General features: G+C 36.7%; 1 protein-coding gene across 8 annotated transcripts in view; it reads right to left on the bottom strand.

Moving 5' to 3' along the window:
- Positions 1-499: 499 nt before the first annotated feature.
- Positions 500-16,266, bottom strand: part of Rbp6 (RNA-binding protein 6) — a 648,561-nt gene continuing 632,794 nt past the window's right edge. For 3 of the 8 annotated variants that reach the window (XM_089635053.1, XM_089635057.1, XM_089635059.1), the window contains 4 exons: positions 4,948-5,013; positions 3,098-3,369; positions 1,314-1,389; positions 500-1,189 (listed from right to left, as the gene is read on the bottom strand). In XM_089635053.1, the coding sequence (XP_089491179.1) occupies positions 1,339-1,389; positions 3,098-3,369; positions 4,948-5,013 (389 nt within the window). In that variant the 3' untranslated portion in view covers positions 500-1,189; positions 1,314-1,338. The remainder of the gene's footprint in view (positions 1,190-1,313; positions 1,390-3,097; positions 3,370-4,947; positions 5,014-16,266) is intronic. The other 5 variants (XM_089635054.1, XM_089635060.1, XM_089635055.1 and 2 more) reach the window with 4 other exon arrangements.

Genomic DNA, 16,266 nt, shown 5'->3' with positions numbered 1-16,266 from the left:
AAAGAGCTCAGTGTTGGTAGTAGCTTGGATCGGGAAGTTGCGGGGCAAAGTGGCGAGGTCCGTCACATGTACCTCTTACACTTCACGCTTCACGCGTCACGTGTACCGCGGGTATGAGGTCTGGTGTCCGTACTCGTACGTACGCACGTCTCGCAGGGTGGCAACAGTGAACAGTTAACAGTTAACAGTAAGATTAGCAGAACTGAGAATCTCGACCAAGGCCAGTAGGAATGGAGTGACAACACCCAAGCGTTCAAAATGTCTAAAAACTAAAAGTTTTATTTCTTTTTGGTCGGGACATAGAATACAATTTTACTTTTCTTTTCGTACTCATACCGCGATACGTACCTATGTATGTACATGCGAGATTGTCAAAAAGAATATTCATAAAGCTGTGTTCATAGAAGCCTTTAAACATGCCATTTATTTTACACTGTATTAACTCTTTATACCTAATTAATAAAAGCGAAATAACAAATCAGCAAAAAAACTCATTACAGTAGAAAAGTAACATTTTTACACAAAAGGGAGGGCTGACATATGACATAATAATATCGTAAGAGAAACCTGAAGACAGACAATACCAATAAGGAGAAGCCTATGCGAATGCACCGCAATGACGCCGCAGCGATATTACGTAGAAAGAGTTTGTTATTTTAAGGTAACCTAGAACTAGGTTCATGTTCCGGGTCCACACTGAGTAACCCTACTTTATACACTGATATTATTCGTATGGCTATGAGAATACTTCAAAAATGTGACATTTATATTTCATTACGAATAAAATTGATTATTTTTGACACCACATTATTAGGATAGCAGATGACATAAGAAGGTATGTAGGTACATTTGAATCGTTCTTTTGATAATGATGATAATCTATTTAAAAAAAATATTTACAGTATCGTAATAAATAGATATTTGTAGATAAGTAACATTTATGTTTGTCGCCGGTCGTCGAAAGGATCATATGTATGTTAGTTCAGCCACCTTGAGTCATGTCGCGTGTTCTTAAGGGCGGCTGTACGCGCTGCCTGCTGAGTACGGCGACTGGCGACTGGCGACTGGCGACTGGCGACTGGCGACTGGCGACTGGCGACTGGCGGCTGGCGACTGGCGACTGCGGGGTGGTGATAGGGGAATATGTTGGATGTCGTGTCCGGCGGGCGGTGCGCGGGTCCCGCTCCAGCTATAGCAACCAACCAATACAACAACACGCACGTTAACACCACAGCTTCTACATCCCAGCTTCCACAGTAGCCACATACTGTCTCATTATATCATATTTATATATTTATATCGCACATACTCACTTTTGCAATTTTACTTGATCCACCTTCAATGGTACCCGTTAGTGAAAGCGGCCGGAATTAGCGGGTCCTGAAAAACCTTGAATTTAGCCAAAAGAAAACAAATTCAAACAAGGTTGTATTAAGCAGATGAAGAAGTACCTATGCATCGTATATCGTATAAGGAAAACATGTTATTAGAGTCATGTAAGAGACTGGCCATATTTCCCGCCAACAGCGAAGAAACACATTTACGATGAAATGGAAATATGAATAAAATGTCTGCCATAAAAACTTTTCTGAAAGATGTGCTAACTTTCGGCTTTACGGAAAGAAATCCATAACACATATTTCCTGATATATTGAATAAATATGTCAAAAAGATAATGGTTTTTCGACTAACTCACAAGTTCAAAGCAATATTTTGAATTAAGGATGATCCTCGAATAAAAAAGTGCTGAATATTTTATTCTTTAGATATCCCCAAAAAGGTTATCTTTCTTTTTAAAGAAATATGGCCAGTTCTTTTTATATAAGTAGTGTGCAAGTGTTTGATGTGTTTGAAATATTTTTTATCAAAAAAATAACTAATATTGGAATTTACCGATAGAATTAAATAATTAATGAAATTTTCGTACGCATACAAACATTATTTTACGTATATTTGGACATCAGCAGTTTACATAAACATTAAAGTTTATTTTCTAGGTTAGACAAATTCTACCATTTAGAGGTTTGTACTTACAAAAAGAAAAAAACTTATTATAAAATATGGTAAAGTTTGAATTCATCAAGGAAGAAAAAAAAGTTTTAATAAATAATTTTGTCTAATAGAGATAAGTACGTCTCCGAAATGTATTAAATAATTACTTCAATGGCATTGCTCTATATTGAAAATAAATTAATATTTCGAAATGTCATCCAACATTAAAACTTTAAATATGTTTGTATCTGATAAAGTGGCAGTATAAGTTTTTTTTAATATTAGGCACATATAACAAAAATGGTATATAAAATCTGTGGTGGAACATTTCAAAATAAAACACGATTTGAAATCACTTTAGAATAATTATAAAGAACACACAAAACAGAACTTTTACAATAGCAAGGTAGAAGATTATTTTTTTTAGCGAAACTGGTTGATAAGGGCTGAAGAATGGCCTGAGCCGATTGAGTGAGTTGGGTTAGTTGGAATAGTTGGACTAGAGGTGGTGAAGTGGTAGAGAAGGGTATACTCACAGGCCGAAAGTGCACGCTGACGGGGCGGTAGTTGAGGGGAGAGCGGGTGACGGCGATGGACAGGGAGCCGGACAGCTGCGGACACGGCTTGCACGTACCCCTCCACGGGACTGTACATGTCCAGTATTGTTCAACGCCAGGCCAGGAGAGTTTTATTAGAGGTGGTGTAGAGAAGGGTATACTCACAAGCCGGCAGTGCATGATGTAGTTACGGCGATGGACGGAAAGCCAGACGGCTGCGGACTATCAGCTTTCACGTACCCCTCCACGGGACTGTACATGTCCAGTATTGTGCAGCGCCAGGCCGGGAGAGTTTTATTAGAGGTGGTGGAGAGAAGGGTATACTGGAAGCCCAACGGGCGGGTCTGCACATGTCCGTCGCCGCGCCGGGAGAGTTATATTAGAGATGGTGAAGAGAAGGCTATACTTACAGGCCGGAGTGACCGCTAACGGGGCTGTAGTTGAGTTTTAGTTGATGCGGGCTCGCGGCCTGCACCTACATCTCCTATATGTGTTCAGTATCATCTAGAGAGTTCTATTAGAAATAGTGAAGAGAAGGGTATACTCACAGGCCGGCAGTGCACGCTGACGGGGCTGTAGTTGAGGGGAGCGCGGCTGACGGCGATGGCCGGGAAGCCGGACGGTTGCGGGCTGGCGGCCTGCACGTATCCTTCGGCGGGGCTGTACATGTCCAGCGCCGGGCCGGGAGAACCCGCCGCCGCGCCGGCCCCGAATCCGCGGCCCACGGCGTGCGGCGAGGCCGGCGGACCGAAGCCCCCGGCCGCGGCGGCCGCCTGGTAGTTGTTCATCACTGCAACGTACGTACCACTTTGAGTAAGCTCTAAGGACACAAAACAACACCATAGTAAAGCAAGGTTCGCACGGCAATATCAAGCACGGCGGGTCAATATAACACACATACATACATAAAGGTCTACCGCTGATACCTCAAATATATCGTGTTCTCTCAGAGAGATTTCCACGGAGCTCTCAACGGCAGGACCATACATACTCTCACTCAACAACTTTGAAATATACCTACCTACATAAATACAACATACGCATACACATTGAAGTCATCATTTTGTTAGTGAGATAGAAATAAATTAAACTGTGCAGTATTTTGATAATAATTTTGAAATGTTTTGTAGCTTTTTTATTTAAATATATGCGAAAGTTAAACAAATTCTAGTAGGAGTCTTAGGACGGTTTGTTTAACAGAATTTGACCAATTCATCAAATTTCAAAGGTAATTTTCAAGTTCTGGGTGAGTTCTTTTCAGGTTCTATTATTATCCAAGTACTTTGAAAAAGGTCAGCCCATGATGAAATAATAACAGAATTTGAATAAAACTTTCACGGAATTTAAATTTTATCTTCAAATTTTGACGAATTGTTCAATTTCTGTGAAACAATCCACCTAAATAATAAAAATGTTAACGGAATATTTAATTAATCGAGTAGGTGCAATTGTTGATTAATCCAACTATATGATTTGATAGAGTACGTCCAAATGAATAAATTGGAGAAAAAGCCTTATTTTAAATGGTAACAATATACGCGACATGCGACAGCATTGATAAAAAAAGTAGAAGATCGTAAGTATGTATTAACTCACATAATCACATATAGACAAAACTAATTGGTTTTTACTCAGTCATATAATTATAGTATAGACAAAACAAATTTTATTTTACTGTTGGTCTTCAGAGATTGGAAAATTATTTTAATCCATAAAAAATCATGTTCAATTTGAAAGGCAACTGTCAATTATTTTTGTGATTTAAATTTTGAATGAAAAGTTTTGAATAGAGTGTACAGCAGGTGAATAAATAAATATGTAGATAACAAGCTACATTTGCATACAAAGTGAACAGGCGCCAAAATCGGTGAGTGGCATTTTTGGGAAAAATATGAATTGGTTGTGCAGCTTGAAGCGCAGAGAATAATGCATACAAATAGAAAAATGAAGTCAATTTTTCACACAACGTTTTTCAAAGGCGAAACGATTGAACCGATTCCTTTTTGTAAAGCAAAGAAAATGGCTGCGGATAACATTGTACAAAACCGCTCTGAAACGAAAATCATGGGCGAAAAAATGCGAATCATAGTACTAGATAATATTGATAAAAAATAGTCGTTATATTGGTGATGTTTAAATGTCGATTATCGTATTAACCGGGGCTCTTTGCAAAGCACATCGTCGCGTAATATATAATATTCCAAGGTACTGCAATGTATATTTACGTGATCACTTGTCAGTTCAGTACGTAATTCTAAAGCTCATTAACTGCTTAACATTTCAAACGCAACTAAATATATTATTTACAGTTATGCAACAGTAACTACGGTTAGGGTGCAATTCACGAGTCCTGGGAAACATGCTGGGGATGGATTCTATCGGGAGGAAGTAATGTTACCTGAGAGTGCTTGCGCCAGCAGCGGGGTGTTGTTGTTAGGCGTCAGTTGTCCGTTGCTGAGATCCACTGCAACATACCAACAGGTCATTCCTCTGCCGCGGCTCTTAGTGAACCGCGGTGCGTAACCACCAACATACCTGTCCTACCAATGCGTCACCCTGAGCCCAATCAAACCGACCCGACAAACAAACAAACTACCCACTAGAGGTGGGATTCTCCCTCAGCTCGCCTCTCTGGAGTTTGCTACTTCGGCAGACTGGGCGAACGAATCAATCAGGATGTTACTGATGCAAATAACTTAACGTGCAGGAAGTGTTAAATCAAAATTAGAAACAAGGAATCGTTTAGTTACTTTTTCATTCCGATGCACGTTGAAAAATGATGCATTTCATGTATTATATATGTTGTATTATTTACAAAGTAATGTACCATGCTCTGTGTGTGCTCAACGATGTCTCTTAATAATAACAGCAGGATAGTGGCTTTAGCAACTACTGAATTGAAAGGTAATGTTTGGCGATCAGACAGTAAATTGTATGATTAGAGATTATCTCTTCTTCTACGCTACGTTGGTCAAGGTTGCGCGGGAGACAGGATGAGGTTTGGGTGGCGAAGGGGTGGAGGAGAAAGGATGAGGGCTATTGACTGCAGGGGGATGATTGATGGTCTGACGAGTGGATCATCATCCCACGTCGGGGTGTGGTCTGCGTGATATATATACACCCGAAATTCCCTTTCATTATTATTAAAAAGGCTATAATTCAACAGTGACCGGCGAAATCAATACATTAATCTGACTACGATTTTTCATTTACTTTGACCTTCGACCCGAGGATGTCAAATATGATATGTTGCAGAACGGAGAGTGACAGTGATTTATCCGTAACAGTCTGCGTTAAACCGGTATGTTTGTGGCTTGAAAATCATACAATTTATTTTTGTTTTAGCGATTCCTTTGGCCAAAGATCAATAAGTATCTAGCAAAATTAAAACAAAAAAACACTCACATTATCCAGATTAAAAGACGAAGACTCTTGTTATATACGTAAAACCTTTTAGATAGAATATGATTGTAACCCAAGGCCGAGTGTGTGAACTATGCCCGTGTTCCAGAAGCATCTCACAATCTACCACCGAGCGTGTTTTTGTCGCTTTTATATATAAAAAAAAACTGTATTGGATACTGAATTCCCGCCACCCCGTGCCCAAGGAGAAAGGTGCGCGATATGATATATTCTCGGATAGAAGGGCGGCTGGTGGCCAGCGATGTGTGGGGGGCGGAGAGCAGAGGGCGGTGGGAGAAAAGACTCTGACCCGTGATATATTGACGTGCCATTTTCTAGCAAAACACGTGGCCAGAATCCATTAAGTGCTTAACAGTTTCCCGCTGCGTGGGAAAATCAAACGTGTTTTTAATACTAGCCATCAATAACTCACTGCCTGTGATTATTTCCATTACAAATTCGGGGATCTTCCAGTTCGGCACAAAAAAACAAACCTCGTACCCCGAGGTAGGCTAAGGAACTTGCACTACACAGTTCAGTATGCAGGTTCTCCGGAAGTAACACTTCATGTCAGTTGAGTGGGAATATCACATCACATAAGTGAACTTATTGAAGTTTATTGGATTGCGAAACGCTTCGATTTAAAAAACTCACGGAATTAAAAACACAAAACTTTGTATTTCTGGATACAAAATTTGAATACATTTAACGACTTAAACAAGAATATAAAACAGAAGATAGGGTTTGGCGATTAATGCTAAATTTGAAAAGTATTTCAATGAAATGTAAAGTACAAGAAATATAGGCGTAAAAGTGACAAAATAGCACAGTCCACAGGCATGGTAGAAAAGGGCACTCAATTTGGACACATTGATAAGTAAATATGCTGGTTGTTAGTTTAGTAGTCTAGAGTCAAACATTTCACACGAAAATTAACACAAAATGGTCTAATTCCGATATTTCTATAAATTAATATGTTTCTACGTAACCAATATAGACATTGATAAGTTTCTACCTATTCTATGGATTGTATACCTAATATTGATATAAAATTACAATAATTCTCCTTTCTACTGTTAAGAGTTTATCTGAACTTTACAGTTCTAAGATTTGTGACATGTATATAAACTAAATAAGTACGTATTTAATTAAATTAGATCTTTTATCTATTACTATGATTCGTATGTCTTAGATTTATTAACAATGTTGTATTATTCTATGAAAAGTATTTAATATTATTAAATATATAAAAATACTACAACTGAAAATAAAATACATCCTTTTCTTAAATCTATGTTTGTAAATATTTTTGGTTTATAAGTTGGTATACAAAACTAACTGAAAAAAAACATTTACATAATAATGTATGAAAGTATTTTTCCACAAATTCATAATTTTTTAAAGTACCTAAATTAAAATAAAATACACATAATTAATTGAAATAGACTAAAGCCAGTATACACCACCAATTGTTGAGTTTCATTTTAAAACCAGATGAATTAAACGGCGACTTCATCCACAAACATTCGAATCTTCACCTTACGAATATGTCATGAATATTATTTAAAAAAATCGTTAAAAGGTTGCTTAAAACTTAAGCCATTCGTTTTGGCAAATCCATTTAATTATATTTAAGATTAAAAATAATTCTATTGTCAAATAAGTACACATTTGAGACACATTCATACATAGCTAAGTCACTATTAATACAATAAGTATTTGATAGTAACGTAAATAATAATTACTTTCGGTTTCACGGTATTTGGTATTTATAACTCAGTTTGTGATTTGTATAGATTTGATAAATAAGCATAATAATTATAGGCGAATAGTGACTTTTTGAGTAAGGGTATACTAAGAGACTTTTGATATAATAAACATCTATTTATAATAGTTTTTAAAGTTTACACACAATTTACTTGAATGTTAATACTTACAGTACAAAATAATTTGAATTCGGTTTAGTATCCAAAATTTACTGCAAAATTTATATCGTTACACGATAACTATTATTTAATTAACTCTACTAATTCATTATAATAATAGCTTTCTAGGCTAATGAGACTAACATTTGACTAATTTTATTCTATGTCTTTTTGATAAATAAACCGAGAGAGTTACTAATGTTAAGGTTTTGTAAATTTCTAGTAAACGCCATTGAAATAAAGACTATGTTTTTAAAACTGTACTAATCAAATGTTTTATAAACCAACAAGGCGTTTGTTCGAGATATCTTTAATAGATAATCCTACTTACGAAATACACGAAGACAAATAAATGATTGGTTTGATTACTCGCCCTCTAGTTTGACGTCCACAAGCTGAGTTTCATCCTGGTCTTCGTAGGCGCACTATGGTTTAAAAGGTGACTTTTCCCCATGAACCGCTTCTTTATCATATTGCCTATTCTTGGCATTTAGCAGGAAGTATTCATAGGCAAATTTATTTCTTCAATGAGTACAATCTTAATCACATTGATAGATCAAACTAAAGAACTTTTCACAATTTTGTACCATTCATAATCCATAATGAATTCTTACAATATTCGACCATTTGGAATGATAGGACGGTATGCATGTTGGCATGTCCAATGTTCCACAATATTCAGTAGCGCCACAGGTATATATGTTTAATGCTCTACGGGTACCTAGTAAACCTACCAGGAAGGGGGAGGAACGGTATAAGAAATTGCTAGACTAACGAAGTAAATACAACTTATATACAAGATTCTAAAGCAAAAACATCAAATATAAAATCTGACCCATCCGAGCACCACCCTCACTGCCGCATCGTTTTCATTTCAAAATTGTTTCTAGAGTGATCGATAATGCAGAACTATGAACTGTGTACAAATGTTTGCTAGAAATCTATTCCTTTACTTGGCCAACATAAAATATGCTACAATTCGAAGGTATTCAACACCTTTCGCTAAGCATTACACAAGCACTAAGTCTATGAAGAAGGTGTTGGTGATAATGTACCTATATACGACGTCTTAGACTTGACAGATCAAAGAGCAATCGTAGCACGACCGCTTTTGATCGGAATGCACTGGCATTTAAAAAAATATCAACCGTCGTCAGATCGCTTTGCGGACTATTTGTGAAATGTTAGCTACATAAAAAATGCACATTGAAACTGGCGAATGAAAGTTGTGAATGCGTTGAGAGGTTTAAGCAGCCAAAGCGTGTTGGTGATATTATATGTGTTGGAGCAGAGCGGTTATTAGCAGAGGAATAATTAGCAGTTAGCAGCGATTTGTGAGCAGCCAGCGCGAGCGGTGTTGACTGTAGCGCTGCCGTCTGCGTAGCCGGCTGTAGCTGGCTGTAGCCGGCTGTCGGGCGCGGGAGCGCTCGGTCATTAGCTGCGGCGGCGGTTCCACTAACGACACGCTAATCAGTCATCTCCGATCGGAAGCTGCAAATGACGCGAATCATCCGCGCCGGCTTAAATGCCTTTTTTCTATCCACCCGCCCGTATCACTGTGGATATATTTATTTTGTGACTGACAAAATGAAACGCGAGCGCCGATATTCCTGGCTTCAAATTAGGCGAGCTGGAGCTAATAATATTTTGAGAGCTCTGGCGTGAAATGTTCAGAGATGATTTACGGAGGAGCAAACGACTTAAAATCGAAAGAATCTTAGATGCTTCTTGGTGCATTATTTTGTGTTATTTTTTAACTTTTATTTTCTTTCAGCTTATTAAAACGGGGAGGAATATATATATAAAAAGCGCCTAAAAGTTTCGAAGCAAGCAATAAATTAAAAACCGGGTTGGGTTATTCCCATGAGCTTAAAAAAATAGATTAATGCGTTTGTCTAAGTGGTCTTTGACAATCATTTAATTCAGGCATCGCGTCTGTTGTGTTACAGCTAGCAGTGGGGGCTCCAACTGGGCTTATCTCACGGCCTTGCATGTGCACAGTGCACAGCCGGGATGAGTCAGAATTTAGTGAATTGGCTCGTAAATCTATCAATTTCTTTTTACCGCATTTAGGAGTCGGTAGCTAAATATAATTTTCAGTAAAAACAATACATCGACAAGGGAAATATTTCGAATATATCCTTTCTCTCAGTCTCTCATCCGTCCCAAACAACTTCGCTGTAGTTATGACAAGTATATTTATTTATATTCTTTAAAAGCTTTATTCAACTTCGCCATAGTAAATTATTTATAAATATTATTATATGCATAAGACAGATATGTTGCAATGTAACATACAACCAACAACATTAAATCACATTATCAATAGAGTTTATACATTATCGTAGTTACGAATATCAACACCTGAATATTCCGCGTACACGTACGTAAAAGCTTTAAAATGAACACCTAATAGTATCGATGACTTAATGAGATAAAAAACGAAGCTATTTTGAAAAGAAGTGGTTAGATCGATGCAACGGAACGCGACGAGACCGAATTCGGGGCCCGCGCCCACTCCCCCAGGAGCGCACCTGAACTGGTGACCTCGCCCCCGTACCAGGAATCTCATCTTCCTTCAATCCATTTGCACAGTTTCGTTTTAAATAAATTCGAATGAGAAATGATAGGTGAGAAATGCATTAAGATTAGCAAGATGAATAATATGCAAACTTAAAGAGAATGCCCAATATATTAATATGGATGGAGGCGGGACGGCTGCAAGATAAATGTATACCGAAATTGGGAATTAACATTAATTACATTCTCAATATTCGAGCGCCTCCAAAAGTGAACGAGGAAAATTCCTTAAATATATTTATGTTTTTATCAGATTAATAACAATAATGCGCAACCAAAGCGTAACAATTTCGTGAATCTTACAGCGAAATTATATAATATCTTTGTAGAATATAATACCAAATAAGAAAATATTTTTCATGTTTAATACTTAATTCTCGATTCACAAAGATTGCGTAATTATTGCTGTATTCGAAACATGTACTTCTGATATTTTTAACTCTTCAATTAATTACAAAAGACGAACGGATTTGTTTGATAATACTGAAATATCCGAATTTAAGTACCGTAATTAATTAACAATAGTAGTCGGCAAGATATTGAAGATAAAAAAACAGATTATCAAACAAGTCCAGAACAACTTTCATATTATAAAGAACATTTATTCAGTTTTCACCAAATGTGTAAATAAATCATTAATTTAATAATAAAATCGTACCGTAAACTTATATTATCAAAGCTCGTCTTGGTTTGTAAAGATATGTAAAATTTATTTAACAAGTTAACTAATTCGTCCAATAATCAAGAATAACATTTGCGCTAAAGTACCTAACCAATACAATTAGTATAAACAAGAGACGTGTGTCAATATAGGATTTCACTTTTGGAAACCCAAAAAGACGAATAAATAGATAAATGTCGAGCAGTTAACGCAACTATTGCCTCTGAAGAAATAAACGAGAGGTTATAAGGATTAGCAGACAATAATAATAGTAATCCATCTAGTGAAATTACGAGTAGAACTATGTTATATACGTGTATAAATAATGTTACATTCTTACGAGTCTTTATGTCAAAACATGGCACAATATTGTAACTGCCGCGGCAATAACACTATGTCATTTGTCGGAGGGCAGAGAAAACATATAAGTCGCTTAGGGACACAATGTAGCGAGGCGAGTACATCGTTATTGGAGGGATTTCCACAGAACGACCGTTCGCTTTTAATAGTGTACAAATGAGTTGCATTGATTTACGAGCGCGAGCGGTCAGCTCCGTACGCCATTCTCCAATAAGTCCACCCGTGCGCTGGGTTCCGTACTCTCTACCCAGCTCTCCAACTCTCCCCACTCTCTGCATTCTCCGTACTTTCACGATGTCGGCAAATGCAGTGCAATTACTAAAATGACTTACTATTAAATGAGATAATAGAGACTTTCGATGTTATTAGTTCGTGGTTGAACAAATTTAATGCACCCCATCTCCCCAGCCGTTTCTCCGCGCGCAGTGTTTGTCCAAATCACTAAAAGAATGACTAAACGGTAAAGTTGCCAGTTTCCGTACAAACTAAACATAATATCAATATTGAGTTCAACCTTGGATATTTTATCCTTTGTTAGAAGGTGTTTGTTGTCTCACGGAGTGATTTATTGTTCGTTACGTTGCATTATTCATTGTAAACAGATACGACAACAAACGCAATATTGGCATTTCAGAGGGTATGAAATAGACGAAATCTCTCATCTCAACCGAAGCTTTAGAAACTTGAGAAGAGAATTTGTTTCCTGCGTGAGTTTGGCGAACGCGGCAAGCCTAGGCAAGGAATATACCCGGGACGTGACATTAACAAATGACCTGTTATTAATTATTATAGGGTGGCGATTATATTACGTACACGCTGTATTACGTGGCCAGGGTGAGGGTTTATGTGAGATTTGTAGACAAGGAGGAGTGTTGACATTACCAAGGAATGGAACCAATGAAAAAGTGTTAAAATTGTGCCACACGCATTTTCCTTTCATCTTCACAATTGTAAACGTAGAGAAAACTTTAAGGTGAATTAGTAAATTGATAAACAGTACAAGCTGGTAGCTGAAACTTGCTAAATGTTGGATCACATTTATTTTGAACGAAAAAATACTTTAGAAACGTAAGATACCAACGAAGCCGAACAATATAAGGACTGCACTGGATTGGTAAAAATACTTTAGAAACGTAAGATACCAAAGAAGCCGAACAATATAAGGACTGCACTGGATTGGTAAAAATACTTTAGATACGTAAGATACCAAAGAAGCCGAACAATATAAAGACTGCACTGGATTGGTAAAAATACTTTAGAAACGTAAGATACCAAAGAAGCCGAACAATATAAGGACTGCACTGGATTGGTAAAAATACTTTAGAAACGTAAGATACCAAAGAAGCCGAACAATATAAGGACTGCACTGGATTGGTAAAAATACTTTAGATACGTAAGATACCAAAGAAGCCGAACAATATAAGGACTACACTGGATTGGTAAAAATACTTTTGATACGTAAGATACGAAAGAAGCCGAACAATATAAGGACTGCACTGGATTGGTAAAAATACTTTAGATACGTAAGATACCAAAGAAGCAGAAAAATATAAAGACTGTACTGGATTGGTAAAAAAAAACAAATAATCTTTCTGAAAAGGGGTAAAGAGTTCATCAGTAGTTTGTAAGAGAAGGGCTGCAAAATACCTCGGTAACCAATTTCCCTTTTATTCATTGATTTATGTATGAAAATAAAGCTCTCATTACAATCCTTAACGTATTGGGTTGGCCGCATAAAAACTTGCTCGACATATACGAAAACTGAAATTGATTGAAGGTAATATAGATGTAGGCAGGTAAAAAGTCAAGGACGCGTAGTCCACACAAAATGCCACCCGCCCTAATACATGGGGCGATGGGGCTGATAATGAAACTAAGTACACCCTTCAGAAATAAACATTGTTCATAGAAGACAACAAATTGGTTTCAGTTAGGAACTGCGGCCAAAAGTGTTGTTAAATACACATCTTTTAATATAGGGGATCGTCGAAAGTAATAGTGGCAAAATGTGGTGTACATTAAATCATTCAACTAATCTGGATTTTTGCAATTGATTTAGAACCAAGAAAGTAATTCCTCAGTGGCTGAAGGTGATAGTAACCACCGGCTTCTGGATAAATCATGCGCCACCCAATTACTTCAGTGGGCGGAAGATATGGCGGGCGGATGGTGGGGGGAGGGAAGGCTTTCGCGCCGGAAGGGGAGGGGCGGTAGCGCCGGAAATCGCCTTCGTCGTTTCAAAAATCGAACGCCGAGAATGTCACTTTGTTGTACGCGTCGGTTGACAATATTTTGCCGTAGCGCGGTTAGGTATATTATTATTTTGGATTAGGGTTTTATTTAAGTAAATCCCAACCGGTATGCCTATTGCTTGAACGAATAAAAATGACTTTTCAATAAATATTTCGTTAGCAAAAATAACTAGTAAAAATATTAGTTTATTTTTTTCTCAATTGAGAAAAGAGATTAGAGAATAATTGTGAAATAACTTTTTAAAACATTGAACGATACTCGAGTTAGAGAGAGAAAGACAAAGTTGGAAGATATTACAATAGGCGGTGCCATGGTTTGACAAAAGTACTTAACTTCTAATGTCATTATGAGTCGACAACTCCGTGGCTAATGAATAGTAATGTAACCCGTGAAAACTAAATCGTTCCCTGCCGTAGCTAACAGCTAACAGCTACCAGCTAACAGCTAACAGCTAATGGCCGCGAAGTGGGAACTCTAACTTACTGATAACACTCGTGGCGGAAAAGGAAATCTATGCGAATATTATTTTCTAGTTTATTAAGTATCCCTACAATAGTCTTCTAAGGAAAACGCATTACATTTTGGATAAAGATATTTATATTTATTATTATTAACCGCTTGAAGTACTTAGATATGCACCTATCTAACATTTGACAAAAACAGAGATTGAAATAGTCAATTGGCTGATAATAATACCTATATTACGACTACAAACACCTAGAAATGCTAAAAATTGATAAAGTTATTAAGAAAAAATGTTAATTGATCGTTAATATTGAGTTGACTATGCATTACTTCTACACAGAGTACTTTTTTAACATCTTAGATAAACCGATTTTAGGTAACTTTCCAAATTTAGAAAACTCGAAACTGAGTATTTTGGAGAAACAAATATTCAAAAGATACGATATTGGATAGTACAAGAGAACCGAAAGCTGACATAAGCCATAAAAACTTTATTAAATAAAATTATGATTTAATCCGACCATCAATCGAGATAAGGTGAGAAATGATCGTTGTTCCATCCAATATTCCGTGAAACTTTATCACCGACATGAAAAATTTCACCTAGCTTTAAAAGAATTTGTAAGATCAAAACTCTTTGCGTAGAACGCCCGGAGGCATTCCTGGTCACCCCTGACTTGTGACGAAATACTGTAATCGCCTTTAATTAGCGAATATTAATATGGTTAAAATTAGAATTGAAGCACCGACACCGAAACTTATCCACGACCTTCCAAAGACAATTAACTGCTATTACAAACGGTCGCGAATATTCAGATATTCTTGCAATAGTTATTATACCCATATCTCAGTAGAACTACGCTGGTGGAGAGATTTCTTTTCGGAATTTTTCAAATAATGTGAGGAATGATTCGAATTAAGTTGATTGATAATATTATATTCCTTACAGCATTATTATCAATATTAGACCTTTTTATGGTACAAACATCTTTACTTAAAAAATACAATTATCGTGCGTGTTATGCCAAATGTGCGTTATGAATAAACGAAGTTATTTTATTATAAGCGAAGCTTTGTTGCGTCAGTTTTAGCGAAGCAAGTATAATGGACGAAGAAAAAGATTTCCGTTTTAATTTATTATTGCTTCAATGGAATGTTTTGTTCATTATAAGCTATATGTATAAAGATAAATATATAGTATTGCATTGTTTTTACGTATTTACGTGTTTTTTCTTTAAAATTAAGTTACTTCACGATAGTTTTTGTGATATGAATGTTAGGGTTAGGACGTTTTAGTTTTTGTGTGTTAATTCATACACGCGATTTGTATATTACCAGATTTTTTGTGGCTTTAGGTAATATCGAACCTTTCACAAAATGGTACCAACTTACGTTAATTCAACAACATTTGACGCTGATGAAGGCTCATTGCTTGAAGTCATTAGTTAGTTTAAGGAAAGTTCTTTACGGAGTTTTTCCTACAAATGTATGCAACGGAAATGGCTCATATTGCGATAGAAGTTTTCCTTCATCACTTTATGGAAAGATCACACGCATTACATTATATTCATTGTGATATTCATATTCACTATTATATGTGAGGTATGTTCAATATTTTTTCGAATCATTCATCAAATTTGAAAATATATATCAATTCAATTGGAAGGAAAAATATAAATTACATCTTGAGGACGTGTCACTCCATGTTCTTTTGGATGACGAGTGATTAACCAGAAAAGTTTACTATCATTCGACAAAATATCGAGTAATCAGATTTAACTTAAATTGTGGAATAAAATTAAAAATCCGCCCATGACTTAAATAATTTTAGACCTTAACATAAGCTTGGTGAAATAGACTGAATATTGGGTGTTAGTTTGAGATCGCACCTCAGTGATACATTAACCGGGTACCTCGTTAAAATGATATTGTCATTGAACCAAATGAGCGCGGACACGCGACTTAAAGTCAACTGACGTATTCGAAGTACTGTTTTGAGTTGACCGTGTTATTGGAATGGTTGACTAGAATGGCGAGATTCGTGGTACGGGGGCGCGCGAGGGTGTTCACA

Source organism: Hesperophylax consimilis, chromosome 8 (assembly GCF_061612785.1).
Source record: "Hesperophylax consimilis isolate HC1 chromosome 8, BYU_Hcon_1.0, whole genome shotgun sequence".
Taxonomy (NCBI): domain Eukaryota; kingdom Metazoa; phylum Arthropoda; class Insecta; order Trichoptera; family Limnephilidae; genus Hesperophylax; species Hesperophylax consimilis.
This window is presented reverse-complemented; position numbering and strand designations above follow the sequence as displayed.